This window comes from Rhinoraja longicauda, chromosome 37 (genome assembly GCF_053455715.1).
Source record: "Rhinoraja longicauda isolate Sanriku21f chromosome 37, sRhiLon1.1, whole genome shotgun sequence".
NCBI classification, from domain to species: domain Eukaryota; kingdom Metazoa; phylum Chordata; class Chondrichthyes; order Rajiformes; family Arhynchobatidae; genus Rhinoraja; species Rhinoraja longicauda.
This window is the reverse complement of record NC_135989.1, coordinates 11060312-11078401: the sequence shown is the minus strand read 5'-3', so window position 1 is coordinate 11078401 and position 18090 is coordinate 11060312. Positions and strand designations below refer to the sequence as shown.

The following is an 18090-nucleotide window of genomic DNA, read 5'->3' as shown; positions in this document are numbered from 1 at the left end:
GTTAATTTCTATCAATAAAGGACATTTTTCTTACAGATTAGCTCTACTGTTGCCTAAGTAACCAGTAATCCCAGGCATGTCGCAGATCATTATTGAAAAGTTAGTTAGCAATTTTGTTTTAGGTGAAGAAATGTTATTTAGTTGTTATTCCCTCGGTACTGCATTATTACATGCTAAAATCAGTTAATTTGAAACAATTGCCTGCCCAATAGGTTTTAACGATTTGCATTCCAAAGTCTTGCATCCATTTCTCTGTCTAGTGTTGTGCCAGCCATCACCCAGTGCGGACCATTCCTTCTTCTCAATCAGAAAGCATTGGTCATCATTCTTGCTATTGAGGGCGTGCAGCGTAGGTTTACTAGGTTAATTCCCGGAATGGCGGGACTGTCATATGTTGAAAGACTGGAGCGACTAGGTTTGTATACACTGGAATTTAGAAGGATGAGAGGGGATCTTATCGAAACGTATAAGATTATTAAGGGGTTGGACATGTTAGAGGCAGGAAACATGTTCCCAATGTTGGGGGAGTCCAGAACCAGGAGCCACAGTTTAAGAATAAGGGGTAGGCCATTTAGAACAGAGATGAGGAAAAACTTTTTTAGTCAGAGAGTTGTGAATCTGTGGAATTCTCTGCCTCAGAGGGCAATGGAGGCCAATTCTCTGAATACATTCAAGAGAGAGCTAGATAGAGCTCATAAGGATAGCGGAGTCAGGGGGTATGGGGAGAAAGCAGGAACGGGGTACTGATTGAGAATGATCAGCCATGATCACATTGAATGGCAGTGCTGGCTCGGAGGGCCGAATGGCCTACTCCTGCACCTATTGTCTATTGTCTATTGTCTATCATGCTCCAGATATTTAGTTGTAAACAGATACATCTGCTCTCAGAGCGCAATTATAGCTTAAGATGACAAAGCATTTCAAAGGTTTGTCAAAATGACTTCCTTAACTAAGGAACCGCAGGTTTACAAAAGAAGGCATAGTGTGCTAGAGTAACTCAGCGGGTCAAGCAACATCTCTGGAGAACATAGGTATGTGACATTTTAGGTCAGGACCCTTCTTCTTCTGACTCTGACTCTGAGTCTTCTGACTCTTTTTCTTCCCGATCCAAAACTTCACCTACCTATGTTCTCCAGAAACCTTGCCTAACCAGTCGAGTTACTTGAGCATTTGTGAGGGTTTTTTTGTCTTACATTGGTATGTGTTGGAATTTGCAAGTGACAAATTAGCTCCATTCTTTTCAAAATTAGAAATTTAATTATTTGAACAAAATTCCAGTCAAATGCTGAGAATAAAAAACCTTAATTAACGCAATTGTACGCAAATCTTGGCAGCATCCTGGGTTAATTTTGCACAAAAATAATGTAATTGAATTATGCAGTATGGACAACAAATATTCATTGTAAGATTTCAGGATAAATACCCATTCTTGCCCTTCGGAAGAGTGTATGTTTGCCAGAGCCAGCTTTCTGGGAACTGAGACCTGACTGTTATATCCTCATAGGAAATTGGATCACCATCAGCACCTAAGGGAAGAGTAAATTATGTATTTAAATGTTATTTAACCTTAGAGATATCAAGTATATCACATACACACAATCAATTGCCGGAGAAAGTTTAATGGCTTTAACAGAACTACCAAGTTAAGAGGAACTGAGCAAATCTATAAACAATTTACTAACTCTATCTACAACTTCTAACCATCTTCCTCTCACCATGGAAGTCCTGTCCATAGTAATGACGATTACCCGGCCACAACATTCCATTAGATCAATATGATCTAATGTTGTAGTTGTGAATGCTCTCACTCACCTCCTCCCAAACCTTTTTTTGATGAACTCTTGGCTTCCATTCGGAATTTCTTCTTCCTGAGATCTTCTCATGGAAAAGAGAAGCAATTCACCCTTTCTATTTTGCTCTAAGAGAGTAATTTGGAAACACTTTCCTTTCATTCCTCCCCTTCCTGGAGGAACAAAAAGTAAACTGGCAGAACCAGCAAGACATCAATTGAACTCTATATGGACCAGGGAAGCTCAGGAACAGCCAGTAGCAAATTAACACACATTTTTCAATTCTAAATTACAAACAGTGCATGGGTGCATTGGAAAAAGTGCAAACATTGAATCGTTAGAACTGAGAGGAAAGACTGGGGAGGCAGGAACAAACTTCTTCAGTAAATAGTGTTGGGACAATCTAATTCATGCCTTTACTTAAAACTGGTTGATGACCAGAAACCTGATAGATTTTGTGAAAAACTATTTAAGTAGCTAAAATCCTGGGGAGAAATTTGTCTTCCTTGCCTAATCTGATATTTTTTATCGTAGACCCTCGGCAGTACAGCTAACTCTAGACTGAAAGGTCTACAGCATTTTAAGATATAAACATAGGCCATGCCACAATACACACATCAAGTAAATTAATTAAAAGAAAATTATGAAGGAGCATGTCTGATAACCCCAGAGAAGAACCATTAACCATTAAAGTTTGATCGGGAGAGTCAGTTGGTAGGTAATGGGGTAGCTGGAAAGTGGGAGGCTTTCAAAATTAAGCTAGCAAGATGTTCAGGAGCAGCTAGTTCTGTCAGGGTGATGGGTGAGGTTGACATGTTTAGGGAACATTGGTTGATGAGAAATGTTGAGGCTCTGATCAGGAAAAAGGAGGGATATGTCAGATTCAGACAGTTGGGATCAAACTAATCTCTCTGTGAGTGAAAGTGCAGTGGTATACTCAGCAAGACAATCAGGAGGGCTAAAAGAAGATGTGAAATTGATCTGGCAGGCAAGAGATCAATCTGACATGCAAGAAAATCTGAATTCTACAGGTATATTAAGAGTAAAAGCATGGCAAGGGAAAGACTGGAGAGAACACAAACAAAATCTTTTCACTGTACTTCGGTACACATGATAATAATAAACTAAAAAACTAAACTGAACTAAAATCGTAATATCCAAGCTCAGCTTTTCCTCTCATAAAAATACATTTCGCTTTCTAAAATGCTTTTATTCCTACTGGAATTATACCTTTGAGAAAAGACTTCAATACTTACTTCTACCTAAACTCAGAGAGTGTCCTAGAAGCTCATCCATATATTTTTTAACTTTCTCACAACAGAGTATGAAGAAATGGCGGCATTCATTTCTCGGTGTTACTCTTCTGCCTCTTTTTTGGCAGCTGTAACCCATGGGGTTGGCCATCATTCCAATTTTGCAACATCTTTTTTGTAGTTTGGTATTGATATCCTGCACTGAAATAAAAAGCAAAGTTTTAAAAACTCATATACACACAGATAAATAATTAGTTTAGTGATGTAGCGTAGAAACAATCCTCTCGGTCCACCTCTATGCCAAGCAACAATCTATGCCAAGCCTCTATGCCAACCAACAATCATCCATTCACACTAGTTCCATGTTATCCCACTTTGTCAATCACTCCCTGCACACTCGGTGCAATTTTACAGAGACCAAATAACCCACAAACGCACACATCTTTGGGATGTGGGAGGGAACTGAAGCACCCAGAGGAAACCCATGTGGCCACAGGGACAACGTGCAAACTCCTCACAGACAGCACCCAAGGTCAGGAACAAACCCGGGTATCTGGCGCAATGAGGCTGCAGCTCTACCAGCTATGCCATTGTGGCACCCAAAACTACAAAGAAGGCTGAGTTTATGAACTACCAGAGATGATCCAAGGGGCTGTTATATGAGGAAATATTAAGATGAATCTGCCTGTGTTCTCTGGAGTTCAGAAAAATGACAGGTCAGCTCACTAAGTAATATGCTGAATGTCTTAAGAGCATGGATTCTGTAAGGATACTGCCATGGTAGGGGAATCTGGATAAACATAGAACCATACAGCAGACGAACAGGCTCTTCATCCCACAATGTCTGTGCCGAACATGATGCCAATACCAACTCTTATTGCATATGCCTGCATATAATCCATATCCTTAAACCTGTTGGAGTTGCATCAATCTCAAGGGACACAGATTAAACAGTTAGTCATTTCATTTACTTTCTCGTTCTTGGAATTTTCTGTCCAAGAGAGCTATGTCACCAATTAAGTTAATGAGAATAACGTGCAAGCTTGTGATTGATCATATATTGGATTGAGGGAATCAAAGCTGATGAGAACCGAGATGCTGGAGCTGGTAGAAATCCAATCAGGTTTATTCTTAACGAACGTTCTTAGGACTAACGACTGATCATACTTAGTACATCCTTTTCATAGCTTTGGAAGCCATAGACAATTTTTATCCAAAGTACACATTTTTCACGATCAAAGCATTGCTGCAAGGCCAGCGTTCCTTGTCCATTCCTGAGAAAATGTTCCCAAAACACACTCTTCAAATGATGCATCTGATGATAGTGCTCCTTTTTGAGTTGTTTGGCAGGGAGTTCCAGGATTTAGAACCAATGATGAAGAAGGACCAGCAGAATATTCTAAATCAGTAAGATTTGGAGATGAACCTGCAGGTGGTGGTGTTTCTATGGTTTTGGTGCCTCTGACCTTCTTGGTGGGTGGAAACTATGGGTTGAGGAGGTGGGACTGGAGTAGCCAAGGTAAGTAACTGAATTGTATTTTGTAGATGGAGGTGATGGGGGAGCCTAATTTTAGAATGGCTGATGCTGTGCCAAAACTTGTTGGAGCTTCTCACATCCAAGAAAGTAGAGAATTTTCCATCATGCTCCTGATTTGTGCCGTGTGAATCCTGGAAAAGCTTTGAGGTATCAGGGGCTGAGTCGCTCACAACTAGTCTCTGATCAGCTTTTGTAACCAGGGCCTTCATGTTACAACAAAACTTGGGTGATATCTTTGCAGAACATACAGTATCTGTCTTGTCCACTGTTACAATCCTGAACTTCCATTCAACGATCACTTCTATTCCCTATCTCACTCTCAGTTTAACATTTGTATTTGCTGCCCGCTGCGTTTCTCGATGAAAACATAAGCTTGGGGGACAGCTTCTCATGTTTCATCTGGGCTCATTTTGGACATAATACTGAATTTAACAATTTCAAGGCTCTCCCTTTATCATTTTTTTCATTGATGTTGCTGTACCAGTTTGTATCATTTTTCTCTTCTGTCTCCAAATGCTGGTTTTCAATGTAATTACTACGTTTGCAACTTACGTCGGCATCATGTCACAGACATTCCCTCTGTTCTCTCCATCCTTCCCCACAATACAACTTGAAACATGCCTCACTTTTCTATTGTCAGGAATGTTAATCTCCTTTTCTCTCTCTATCTATCTCACTCTCTCTCTCTCTCTCTCTCTCTCTCTCTCTCTCTCTCTCTCTCTCTCTCTCTCTCTCTCTCTCTCTCTCTCTCTCTCTCTCTCTCTCTCTCTCTCTCTCTCTCTCTCTCTCTCTCTCTCTCTCTCTCTCTCTCTCTCTCTCTCTCTCTCTCTCTCTCTCTCTCTCTCTCTCTCTCTCTCTCTCTCTCTCTCTCTCTCTCTCTCTCTTCTCTCTCTCTCTTATTGGCCTGACCCATCTACCTCATACTTCTTGGAGATCTTTGAACTATCTTTAAATAGACTTCAATGTTATATCTTCCAGTAGATGTAATAATAATAATAATAATAATGCATTACATTTATATAGCGCTTTTCAAACACTCAAAGACGCTTTACAGGGATTACTAGAACATAGAGAAGAAAATAAATAGATAAATAAGTAAACAAACAGAAAAAGGAGACAGAAGGTGAGGTGACGGTCAGTGGTTGAAGGCAGTGCTGAACAGGTGAGACTTCAGTGATGTTTTGAATGTGGTGAGTGAGGAGGAGTCTCTGATGCTTTGGGGTAGTGAGTTCCAGAGGGTGGGAGCAGCGATGGAGAAAGCCCTGTCCCCCCAGGATCTGAGTTTGGTCCGGATGGGGGGGGACAGGAGGTTGGCAGCAGCAGAGCGGAGCGTGCAGGTGGGAGTGTGCCTGTGGAGGAGGTCAGTCAGGTAGGATGGGGCCAGGTTATGGAGGGCTTTGTAGGTCATGAGGAGGATTTTGTACTGGATTCTCTGGGGGATGGGGAGCCAGTGGAGCTTGTAAAGGACGGGGGTGATATGGTCACGGATCGGGGAGTGGGGGAGTAGACGGGCAGCGGAGTTTTGAATGTATTGAAGTTTACTGACGATTTTTGAGGGTGAGCCATAGAGGAGGCTGTGGCAGTAGTCCAGAAGGGAGGTGATGAAGGCGTGGATGAGGGTTTCTGCAGCTGTGAAGGAGAGGGATGGACGGAGACGGGCGATGTTTTTGAGGTGGAAGAAGGCCGTCTTTGTGATGTGTTTGATGTGTTTGTCGAAGGGGAGGGTTTGATCAAAGATGATTCCAAGATTCCGGATGTGAGGGGAGGTGGATACTGGGAGACCATCAATATTGAGGATGAAGTTTTGGGTGGATTTGGTGAGCGTTTTTGGACCAATGATGATGATTTCAGATTTGTTGCAGTTGAGTTTGAGGAAATTTGATTGAAGCCAAGATTTTATTTCAGTGATGCAGTTTGTCAGTGTAGAGTGTGTGGTGGTGGAGATTGACTTGGTGGAGATGAGGAGCTGGATATCATCGGCGAAGCAGTGGAAGTTGAGACCATGACGGCGGATTAATTGACCAAGGGGGAACAGGTAGAGGATGAAGAGGAGGGGGCCAAGGACTGAGCCTTGGGGGACACCTTGGGGGACACCTTGGGGGAGGGGAACGGTGGGGGATTTACAGTTGTTAATGGAGATGAACTGGTGCCTGTCGGAGAGGTAAGATTTGATCCAGGATAGGGCTGTTTATCCTTTATCTGTGCACTGTGGACGGCTTCATTGTACTCATGCAGTATTTCCTTTGTCTGGATAGCACACAAATAAAACATTTCAGTGCATGTCAGCACAGATGACATGTGACAATAATAAACTAATTAAACTATTGTTTGCCACTTTTGCAGTGGTTATGTTGCTTGCCATTTATCAGCCTGTGCCTGAACATATCCATGACTGACCAAATAAAAGTGGACCTTTACAGCACCATTCAGTCTTTTGCATATCTCGCTTCAAGGTATCATAACGCAGAGGCATCTGTTAAAGAATTCCCACAATGTTTTGCACGCATGTTATACCTATCCTTCAGTAATACTTTTAATTCATGCCAGCCAAACATGACAAACCTAAAACAGCCAATGAATAATAAAACCACCACTGATCCAATGAAGGAATCATTAAAAATAACTCAAGGCAAAACAAATTTTCCTTCTAGTTGCAATGGACATTCTCAAGATGATGGTATTGTAGTGGGTCTGGACGCAGCAGGAATCAGGCAAGACGCCAGGTAAGTATTAACAGTAGTTTTAATGTAGCATCAGAACATCCACTCTCTTCAGTTTCCAGCACGAGTTAACTCAAGCCCCTCCAGGCTCTAGACCCCTCCCCAGCCCTGTCCAACCCGTGCCGAGGGGGATGACCCAGGGAGTGGCCTAATCCCCGGGCACCGCCACAGTATCTTATCTAATTTCAGAGTTAAGCACATTTCTCTTCTTATTCCTTCAGCACAGGAGGCTGAGGGGAGATGTTCTAGACATATATATACATACACAAGGGGGAGAGGCTCCAAGATAGACACAAAAAGCTGGAGAAACAGCGGGACAGGCAGCATCTCAGGAGAGAAGGAATGGGAACGTTTCGTATCGAGACATCTCCCTCAGACTGGAGGGTGTATCGATAGGGTGTTCGCCCAGTCATTTACCAATGCCAGAGGAAACAAGAACCAGAGGAGAGAGAGAGGAAAGATTTGAGGTGAGAGAGGGTGTTCGCCCAGAGTCATTTACCAATGCCAGAGGAAACAAGAGCTAGAGGAGAGAGAGAGGAAAGATTTAATAGGAACCTGAGGGGGCAACTTTTTCACATGGAGGCTGGTGGGTATATGGAACGTGCTGCCAGAGAAGATCGCTGAAGCATACAAGAGCATTTAAAAGATACTTTGATAGGTATATGGATAGGAAAGGTTCAGAGGAATATAGGCCAAACATAGGCAAATGGGATCAACTTAGCTGCCGCATCTTAGCTGGCATGGATGGGTTGGCCGTGAGGCGTGTTTTGATGGTGTATTACACTTCGACTCGAAATGTTCATTATTATTTTTAAACTCATTTCTGTAAAGTCACATTTTGAATGGATTAGCATCACAAGTAAAAAAGCTGCCATCAAAAAAATTCTTACTACCATGAATTATTTAAGTGAAATATTTCTTAAATTATATATACATACGTGTCTCGGTCATGAATTCTGCCCGTCCTGCTGCACGACGCTTGCGTAGATTTGGCTGTTTACACGTCAGCTCTACAATAAATATTGGAAAGATACAACTATGAATGTTAATTTGAAAACCTGTTGTTCCACAAGTGTCCAGTGGCATGGAATTTTACGACACAAATGCATGAATTAAATGTACTAAATGTACTGATTTTCCAAATGATCTTTTGAAAATGCACGCATCTCACGTTTTATGCAGGGGTTACACACTTGAAAAGTAATGCATAAATCAAAAAGCACATAAATCAAACATATGCCAGGCACTGCACGCAACTACAATGCCAGGCATAAATTTGAGTGCGTTATTCAAAAATAGAGACACGTATATTAAACTTCGGATTCTGTAAGGATACTGCCATGGTAGGGGAATCTGGATAAACATAGAACCATACAGCAGACGAACAGGCTCTTCATTCAGACATTACTCCCACCGTGGGAGCCGTAGATTTTCTGCCTTACAGCGCCAGAGACCCGGGTTTGATCCTGACTACGGGTGCTTGTCTGTACGGAGTTTATACGTTCTTCCTTTGACCTGCGTGGGGTTTTCTCCGAGAGCTACGGTTTCCTCTCACACGCCAAAGACTGTAGGTTAATTGGCTTGGTGTAAATGCAAATTGTCCCTCGTGTGTGCAGGATAGGGTGATGTGCAAGGATCGTTAGTCGGCACAGACTATGTAGACCGAAGGGCCTGGTTTCGTGTTACTTCTGTAACTAATCTAAGCTAAATCACACATGGGGTGTGAGGTGTTGATGCAACAGTAATGCGTGATGAAAGATAGATGAAGAAAGAGAATCTTCTTCCTGGTGCCTTTTGAACATCTGCGGTTTCATTTAGTTTAGAACTTTGTTTAGTGATTCAGCATGAAACAGGCTATTCTTTCCACTGTCCATGCAGACCATCATTTATCCATTCACCCATGTTCTGTGTTAAGTCATGTGGTGCATACAGCGTAGAAATGGGCGATCAGCCCAACTTGCTCACGCTGACCAACATGCCCCATGTAAACTAGTCCCACCTCTGTTCTATGTAGCTGTCTAAATGTATCTTAAATGTTATGATAGGACCTGCCTCAACTACCTCCACCAGCAGCTTGTTCCATATACCCACCACCCTTTGTGAAAAAAAGTTACCCCTCAGGTTCCTATAAAATATTTCCATCCTCACTTTAAACCTATGTCCTCTGGTTCTTGATTCCTCCACTCTGGGCAAAAGACATTGGACATTTACCCGATCTTTTTCTGTATTTATACTATCCATTCTGTCACTTTCACATCTACTCCCTACACCCTAGGGGTAGTTTACAGAGCCCAATCAACCTACAGACCCACATGTCTTTGGGATGTGGGAGGAAACCAGAACACATGAAGGAAATCCACGTGGTCACTGGAAAACATGCTAACTCCACACAGACAGCGGGTCAGGATCGAACCCACATGTCTGGCACTGTGAGTTAGCAGCTCTGCCAATTACATCATTGTGTATTCAAAGTGTTTCATCATACAACAATAATGAGAAGTCTTCACCTCACTTTCACATCTAAATCAGGGTGCCAATTCTAGCAAGCTTCAATATTCTTAGCAGCCTATAGTTTGGCAATTCATAAACATTGGAGGGATCATGAGAATTGGTGGGAAAGTAAAGCTGGCTACATCAATGTATCTGGGGAAACCAGGATTATTATAAAACACAAAGTGCTGCAGTAACTCAGCCGGTCAGATAGCATCTCCAGAGGACATGGATAGAGGACGGGTCAGGATCCATCATCAGACGATCCATACGCATGTTGCACTGAGATTCTGCCTGACCCACTGACTTACTCCAGCACTTTGTGTTTTATTCAATATTCCAGCTTCTGCAGTCCCTTGTGTCTTTATTTGGAGATTGTTTGGAGATCAAGGAGGTGATGCTGTTCATTGACTTCAGTTCAGCATTCAATACAATAGTCCCCAGCAGACTGGTTGAGAAGCTGCTGGAACTGGGGCTTTGCACCCCTCTGTGTGCCTGGGTCCTGGACTTTCTCACCGCCAGGCCCCAGGTGGTCAGGATGGGGGAACACACATCCAGCTCCCTCACCCTGAACATAGGACCCCCCAGGGCTGCGTCCTTAGCCCCCTACTGTACTCCCTGTACACACAAGGCTGTGGGGCCAGGTTCAGCTCAAACTCCATCATCAAATTTGCTGATGACACCGTGGTCGTGGGCCGGATCTCCAACAACGATGAGAAGGCCTACCGGGAGGAGGTGGCTGATCTGGCACTCTGGTGTCAGGACAATAGCCTCCTCTTGAATGTCACTAAAACGAAGGAGCTGATTGTGTACTTCAGAAGGGCTAAACATCCAAGGACGTACACGCCACTGGAGATAAATGGGTCTACTGTGGATAGGGTGAGCAGTTTTAAATACTTGGGAGTCCGCATCACAGAGGATCTGACGTGGGCAACGCACATTGCTGCACTGGTGGGTAAGGCAAAGCAGCGCCTTTACCACCTTAGACAACTGAGGAAATTCAGAGTGTCTTGGAGGATCCTTCATTGCTTCTACTCTGGGGCTGTAGAGAGCATCCTGTCCGGCAACATCACAGTCTGGTTTGGGAACAGCTCTGCCCAGGACAGGATGGCCCTGCAGAGTAGTGCGTTTGGCAGAACACACCATGGGAACTACACTCGTCCCCCTGCAGGACCTATACATCAGGAGGTGCAGATCCAGAGCAAGCAAGATCACGAGGGACCCCTACCACCCCAGTAACGGACTGTTCCAGATGCTATGATCAGGCAAACTCCTCCGCTGTCACGCTGTGAAAACGGAGAGGATGAGACGGAGTTTCTTCCCACAGGCCATCAGGACTGTCAACTTTTATAACCCCAGAGACTAAATTTTAGTATATATCCTATATATAGTATATAGTAACTTATTAACTTTATTTATATGCTGTAACTGTAATTCTTTTTTGTGCACAATTCACAGGCATTGCCACTTTCATTTCACTGCACATCGTGTATGTGGTATGTGACAAATAAATTTGACTTGACTTGACTTGACTTGATTCTTGCCTCCTTGATCTCCAAAGATTACATTGCTGAGGTACAGATGAAGGGTTGGAAAAAGGGCCTCAAATGGAACTGTGAGAGAAGCCATGGGTAATAATTACAGGGCATTCCATTTAAGCATTACCTCCTTGATTTCCAAACAAGCGACTGTAATAATTAGAAAATGATCAGAAACATCATTCCGTTTATTTTAAAAAATCAAAACAGATTTCTTTCAGAAACCAGTACCTGTTCTTGCTTCAGTCTTGAGGTTAGTGTTTGTTACAAAGGCTAATCCAGCGTCTGAGAAAACACCAAAGACATCGCTGCCACTTCCAGGTGTGCAACCAATATCACTTTTCTCCACCACATTCCAGATCTGTGTAGAACACATACACAGAATGGATGTTAACCAGGCTGAAAGTACTCTAAAGTCAGTTAACAAGTTACTAGTTGTGGAGAATACCAGAGTGAAATACATATCCATCTGTTTGCATTTTGTTTTGAGAAGAATTTAGCCAATGCTTATGATAACAGACGCATCATTGACCCAGCAAGTTAATAATCTAACTTGGGCTGTTAATTTAGTTCAGCCAAGGATTCAAACCCTACCAAAAGCCTACAAACTCTAAAACCATTTAACTAAAATAAGCTGGACGAAATAGGTATCATTGAGAAAAACGATTTTAAATGGATTGTCATATTAAAGGCAGAAGAACCTAAGAAAGGTGCAGAAGGATACCATCAGCCATTGAGCATACTCCACAGTCCCTTGGGAGGATTCTGTGCAGGAAGCCTTCGAAAGAAAGAAACTGCGATATACAGAGCTTGCAGTGGAGGCAGAACAGCTGGGCTGGAGAGCAAAGATCTGCCCAACAGAAGTTAGATGTCGGGGCTTCATGGCAACATCAACTGTAGGACTGATGAAGGACCTGGGGATCAGTGGACAAGCCCTACGCCAGGCTATTAAAGAAACATCAGGGGCGGCAGAGCGGAGTAGCCAGTGGGTCTGACTGAAGAGGAAAGACCCCATCTGGTCTCCCAAATAAGCCGGCTAGGTAGATGCTGAGGGGGGTGGTTCTGGGACACCAGAACGCACCGCTGAGCCTACTGGAGATGTCATGAACCCAGTCAGCGAAACGTTGATGAAAGTAGGAGCCCACTTGATAACCCCAATGACGTGTTTGCTCAGCCTTTCTCAACATCAGAGGAGCGTAGGTGAATGCATAAACCTCCCATCACCACCGGGAGCAAGTTAAGAGTTGGCACTTTGGATTTTAACATCACGTCCTGTGTATTTGAAAACATAACTTTCAGCAAGATTACGGATGGGTTTTTTTCTGCAGCATTATTTGACTGTACAATCCCCATATCTGTGGATAACCTTGATGAATATGCCACTGTTGTCACAGACTTTATTAGCAAGCGTGCAGAGGACCACGTACCAAAGTAGATGATTGATGTATTGCCAAACATGAAACAATGGATGAACCATGAGGTCCAGCCCCAGGCATTCAAGTCAAATGTTTCCAAGCGGTGCAATAAATCTATTTACGACATTTTCAGAGCCATTTAGAATACCAAGAGGGAATTCCAGACTAGGTTGGAGGCTCGAGGCAATGACACTGATACCCGCAGATTGTGACAAGGCTTGCACGTGGTAATGGCCTACAAATCGAGGGTGGGCAGTATCGCTGGCAACAATGGTTCCCTCCCTGATAAGCTCAATGCATTCTATGCCCGCTTTGAGCAGAAGGTCGTTGGTAGATTGCCGCTCGCCCGCCAGTCTCGGGTGCGCCTGTATCACCAGTTTATGTGGCAGACGGAAGATCGGTCTTCCTGAGAGTGAATCGCCAGAAAGCAACCGGCTCAGATGGAGTCCCTGGCCATGTCCTCAGAACCTGCGTCGATCAACTGGCATCAGCAATTCGCAGACATCTTTCACTTTGACGACTCCACCTGCTTTAAAAAGACCACTACCATCCAGATGCTGAAGAAAAGTAAGGTAGCGGGCCTTAATGACTACAATCCAGTGGCTCCGACATCCACCATCATTATGTGCTTGGAGACTGGTAATGGCACACATTAATTCTAACCTCCAGCAACCCAGAGAGAACTTTTCACCCAGAGAGTTGTGAATTTGTGGAATTCTCTGCCACAGAGGGCAGTGGAGGCCAAATCACTGGATGAATTCAAGAGAGAGTTTGATAGAGCTCTGGGGGACTAGTGAAATCAAGGGATATGGGGAGAAGTTGGGCACACGTTACTGATTGTGGATGATCAGCCCTGATCACAATGAATGGCGATGCTGGCTCGAAGGGCCGAATGGCCTCCTCCTGCACCTATTTTCTATGTTTCTATGTAACCCGTGGTCCACAGCAGTTTGCTTACCATCGCCATGGGTCCACAGCGGATGGACTTTTCCTAGTCCTAAACTCATCTCTGGAACATGTGGACAAGGACTCTTATGTTAGACTTTTGTTTATTGACTACTGTAGCCTCACCTTACAACACCATAATCCCATCCAAACTCATTTTTAAACTCTTGAGCCGAGGAATCAGCTCCCTCTAACATTAGATCCACAACTTTCTGATGCACAAACCACAATTAGTGATAGGTGACAACACATCCTCTACAATAATTCTCAACATCAGAGCCCTGCATGATGCATTCTCAGGTCCCTGCTGTACTCCCTTTACACTCACGATTGTCTGGCCAAATACAGCTCTAATTCCATGTACAAGTTTTCAGACAATGCCACTGTGGTGGGACGAAACACGAGCAATGACAAGGTGGAGTACAAGAAGGAGATGGAGAAGTTAGTGACAAAGTGTTGGATAATAACCTCTCTATCTCTCTATCTCTATAGGGTGGAGTACATACCATAAATGGTGCAGAAATGGAAATTATTGAGAGCTTCAAGTTCCTTTGCTTTAATATTACCAATGATATTCCGTGCACCAACCACGTGGCAGCCTAGAAGGCACACTAATGCCTTTACTTCCTGAAGAGACAGGAAATTCAGCGTGTTTCTATCAGCTACTCCACTGTACCACCCTGCAAAGTCTAGAAATTAACATTTAGAGGATTTCTTACCTTACTCTGGGTTATTTTATTTTTCTTACTCAGTGCAAATACTGCTTTATCCACAGCAACAAGTCCAACCTTTGCCCCAGGATCTCCTGTCAGTTTCATTGTAAGCCCTTCTCCGGGACTGAATGTTCTCTTCTGGTCATCTCGATTTGCCGCAGAAATCTTCAGCTGGGAAGAAATGTGTTAGTTTTGAATATTACCACAAATATTAGGTTAGTGCAGAAACAATTGTTGCTGATTGCCATCCAATTAGATAGACACAAAATGAAAGTTTCAGTCTTTCTGACCCAAAACGTCACCTCTTCTTTTACTCCAGAGCAGCTGCCTGACTCGCTGAGTTACTCCAGTATTTTATATCTATCTTCCGTATAAATTAGCACCTGCAGTTCCTTTCTACACATGTCATCAAATTTGTATCTCCAGTAATTGTGTACTGGGGTATAATTGGCAACACTGAATGATTTCAAAGCCATTCCCAAACTTGTAGCAATATTTGTAGCATGAACTTTTCCTTCCTGACTCTTGCATTGTCAATTGACAGTTCAATGGGGTCCAAGCATCCAACCACCACAAAGTTAGCAGTTTTGCTCTCCAACTTACCACGTCAACTAGTTCTAACCGACAGCATATGAGGAAGCAAAAAGTGTAATTCTTAATGAAATATTTAAATATTTTGTATCAAGTTTCAAAACTCACACAACTTAAAAGCTGGTAAACCATGGCACAGTTGCATCTCGGTATCTGAACACTAATGAGAAACCAAGCACACAATCTGTCCTTGTAAAACAACAACTTATCAACCTACAGCAAGTAGGAGGTGAGGCCATAGAGTCATAGAGTGATACAGTGTGGAAACAGGCCCTTCAGCCCAACTTGCCCGAACCGGCCAACATGTCCTAGCTGCCTGTGTGATCCATATCCCTCCAAACCTGTCCTATCCATGTACATGTGAGGTGTACATTCCTTTGAGAAAGACTGAGAAGTGAATTGTTACAAAGCCAAAGCCTTTGAAAAGCTCAGCTGCACTGGGATTTATCAGTGGACCTATTGGATTGAATGATAGTTCATGCTACAACATTTATTCTCATCTGATGTTTCTTGGACTCTGACCCTTGAGTTTCTAAATATTAACTCCTTATTACCCTCCCTGTCCCAGACTCCACTTCAGAGAAAATGGTATGCAGCACTTACTGTTCCCATGCATGTGTCCATCACGTCAATCCACACAGAATCGGCAACAAGTTCCAGCTGTCCTCCAATGTAAACGTAGTAATAAACTAACAGCCTGAATGATGGAATTAAGTTAGCTTTGATTGGGAACTGTAGTGTCACCACCCGTTGATTTTCCATTCTCTGCTGTCTTTTGGCAACGACAATCTTCCCTTTGCTAATCAGCTGGCAAATAAAACCAAAACAAAATAAATTAAGAAAAGTAGTTTAAGGAACAAATGACTTTGAAGACATGAGTTACAAATTTGCTTTGGATGACGACACAGAAAGGGCAGCACTGCCCTCGCCACTGGTGAAACCCAGAGTCCAATATTTAATCACATTGATTCATATTGAATTAAATTAAATTCTTGTTTTGTGACAGCCTCAGACAAACCACCTCTGGTGTATAAGGGGAGCCAGAATCAAAATGTAATAACCAATAACCACAAATCTTCAAACAAGAATAAAGTCCAAAGTCGTGATACTATCAATGTATTCAACGCAGGTATTCATGAACAAAGTTGAATGAAAACCCATCTCTCCTACAGCAGGAATTTGATAAAATGGACAAAAGACGGGCCTTGGGTTTTATGGAGCCCAAAGACTTCAAACACTTTGAAAAAGATGACATTGAGAATTCATATTTACAGTAGGTTCCTCAGGAAGAATGTCAGAACTCCTGCTTTCCTGCTTCTCATGTCTCATTCTCACTTTTTTTCCCCTCATATCTCGACATGTTTCTCCATCTCCATACCATGGAATCTTTCAGCATCAAATTAACTGCCCAATCCCTCTCCCAACAACTGTTACAGGCTGAGCCAAACTTTGCAATCTTAACTCCTAATCAACACAAGACTACCTCCTAAGGCATATCTTCGCCATCCCATCCAACTCAAAGGAGAAGCTGCCTGCCTTCAGTGGCAGCTTTCTCAATCCTCCTGCTAATTTCAAGGTTTGTATCCCTTCGTTATCAACTTGTCCCCAGCCAACAATAAACCATTGCGGGCTCCACCTTCCGAGTCATCGATGTGGGCTTTGCTTTGTTCTATACCTTCGCAAACCTCTGGCTTCCCACAACTCTAGCTTCCCCCTCGTTTACTCTGTCTGATGAAGGATCTCGACCTGAAACCTATTTCTTTTCTCCAGAGATGCTGCCTGACCCGCTGAGTTGCTTCAGTATTTTGTGTCTATTCTAGTTGACCAAACCTTGATTTTCAATTCTTTACCATATTTTTCCATGTTTCATTGTCTCACCCTATCACATTCTTTGCAATTTCCTATACTGTTCTGACATTCCCAGATCACCACACTCCAGTAATTCTGGAGTTGTTTATCTCTGAATTGAACCATTCACCATTGGTGATTGTGGCAAAGTTACTCTTGCCCTAAGCACTGGAATGCCCTCAAAAAACTCTCTGCCTCTCTATCCTCTTTCTACATTTAGCTTGTCAAACAAACTTTTCTCCAAATATCTCAATGAGTAGATGTCAACTCTTGTCTAATAATGTCTGAGGATGTTTACTATGTTAAGTGAGCTATATAATCGCTTAGAGTCACAAGTCAGATAATGCAGAAACCGGCCCTTCAGCCCAACTTGCCCATGCCGACTAAGATGCCCCATCTACGCCAGTCTCAGCTGTTTGCATATTCCCCTAAACCTTTCCTATCCATGTACTTGTCCAAATGTATTTTAAACATTATAGTACCTGCTTCAAGGCAGGTACAATACCTCCTCTGGCAGCTTGTTCCATATACCCACCACCCTGGGTGAAAAAGTTACTTCTCAGGTTCCTATTAAATCTTTCCCTTCTCACCTTACACCTATGTCCCCACTTCTGGATGCTCCTTCTCTGGGTAAAAGACTGTTTTACCCCATCAATCCCCTTATCATGATCTTATACATCTCTATAAGATCACCCATCATCCTCCTACACTCCAAGGAATAAAGTCTTAGCATGCCTACCTCTCCCTATAGTTCAGACCCTCAAGTTCTGACATGCCCTTTTTCCAGCTTGTTATGGGTTATGCAGAAGTTTCTTAAATTCAAAATGAATGTCAATATAAGGCAAGATAGGTTTGGAGATAACCATACCATGTAGGTGAAGTATTTTATTTGCTCTCGGACTCCTTCGTTATCATTTCCAATGTTCAGGTAAACCAATAAATCGTCATCACCTGCATGTAGCTCTTTATGTTGAATACCAATGTGCAGGTAGTTCTTTGATCCACGTTGTGTCTTATAAGGCAATGCAAACATTTCTGCATTTGCCTGTTGATTTAGGAGAATATTGGGGACATCTGTTGAAACCTGCAAGCAGAAAGACAAAAGGGATACTTAAATTCCAACCATTGAGCAGATGTCTATCCTTTGCCTCTTTTACCAGGGCATTTTGATGCCATGCTCAGTCACTTGCTACCATGCTTTCAAGGCTATTGTTACCTCAGGGATTTAGGTTTTGGTCCATATTTGGTCA

General features: G+C 42.9%; 1 protein-coding gene across 1 annotated transcript in view; it reads right to left on the bottom strand.

Annotated features, from left to right (window-relative positions):
• LOC144610501 (complement C3-like) overlaps positions 1–18090 on the bottom strand; it is an 86612-nt gene that overhangs the window by 44982 nt on the left and 23540 nt on the right. Inside the window, exons 12-18 of the mRNA XM_078429253.1 lie at positions 17709–17924; positions 15596–15799; positions 14408–14572; positions 11560–11689; positions 8239–8310; positions 3047–3244; positions 1424–1526 (exon numbers count right to left, since the gene is read on the bottom strand). Of these exons, the coding sequence (XP_078285379.1) occupies positions 1424–1526; positions 3047–3244; positions 8239–8310; positions 11560–11689; positions 14408–14572; positions 15596–15799; positions 17709–17924 (1088 nt within the window). The remainder of the gene's footprint in view (positions 1–1423; positions 1527–3046; positions 3245–8238; positions 8311–11559; positions 11690–14407; positions 14573–15595; positions 15800–17708; positions 17925–18090) is intronic.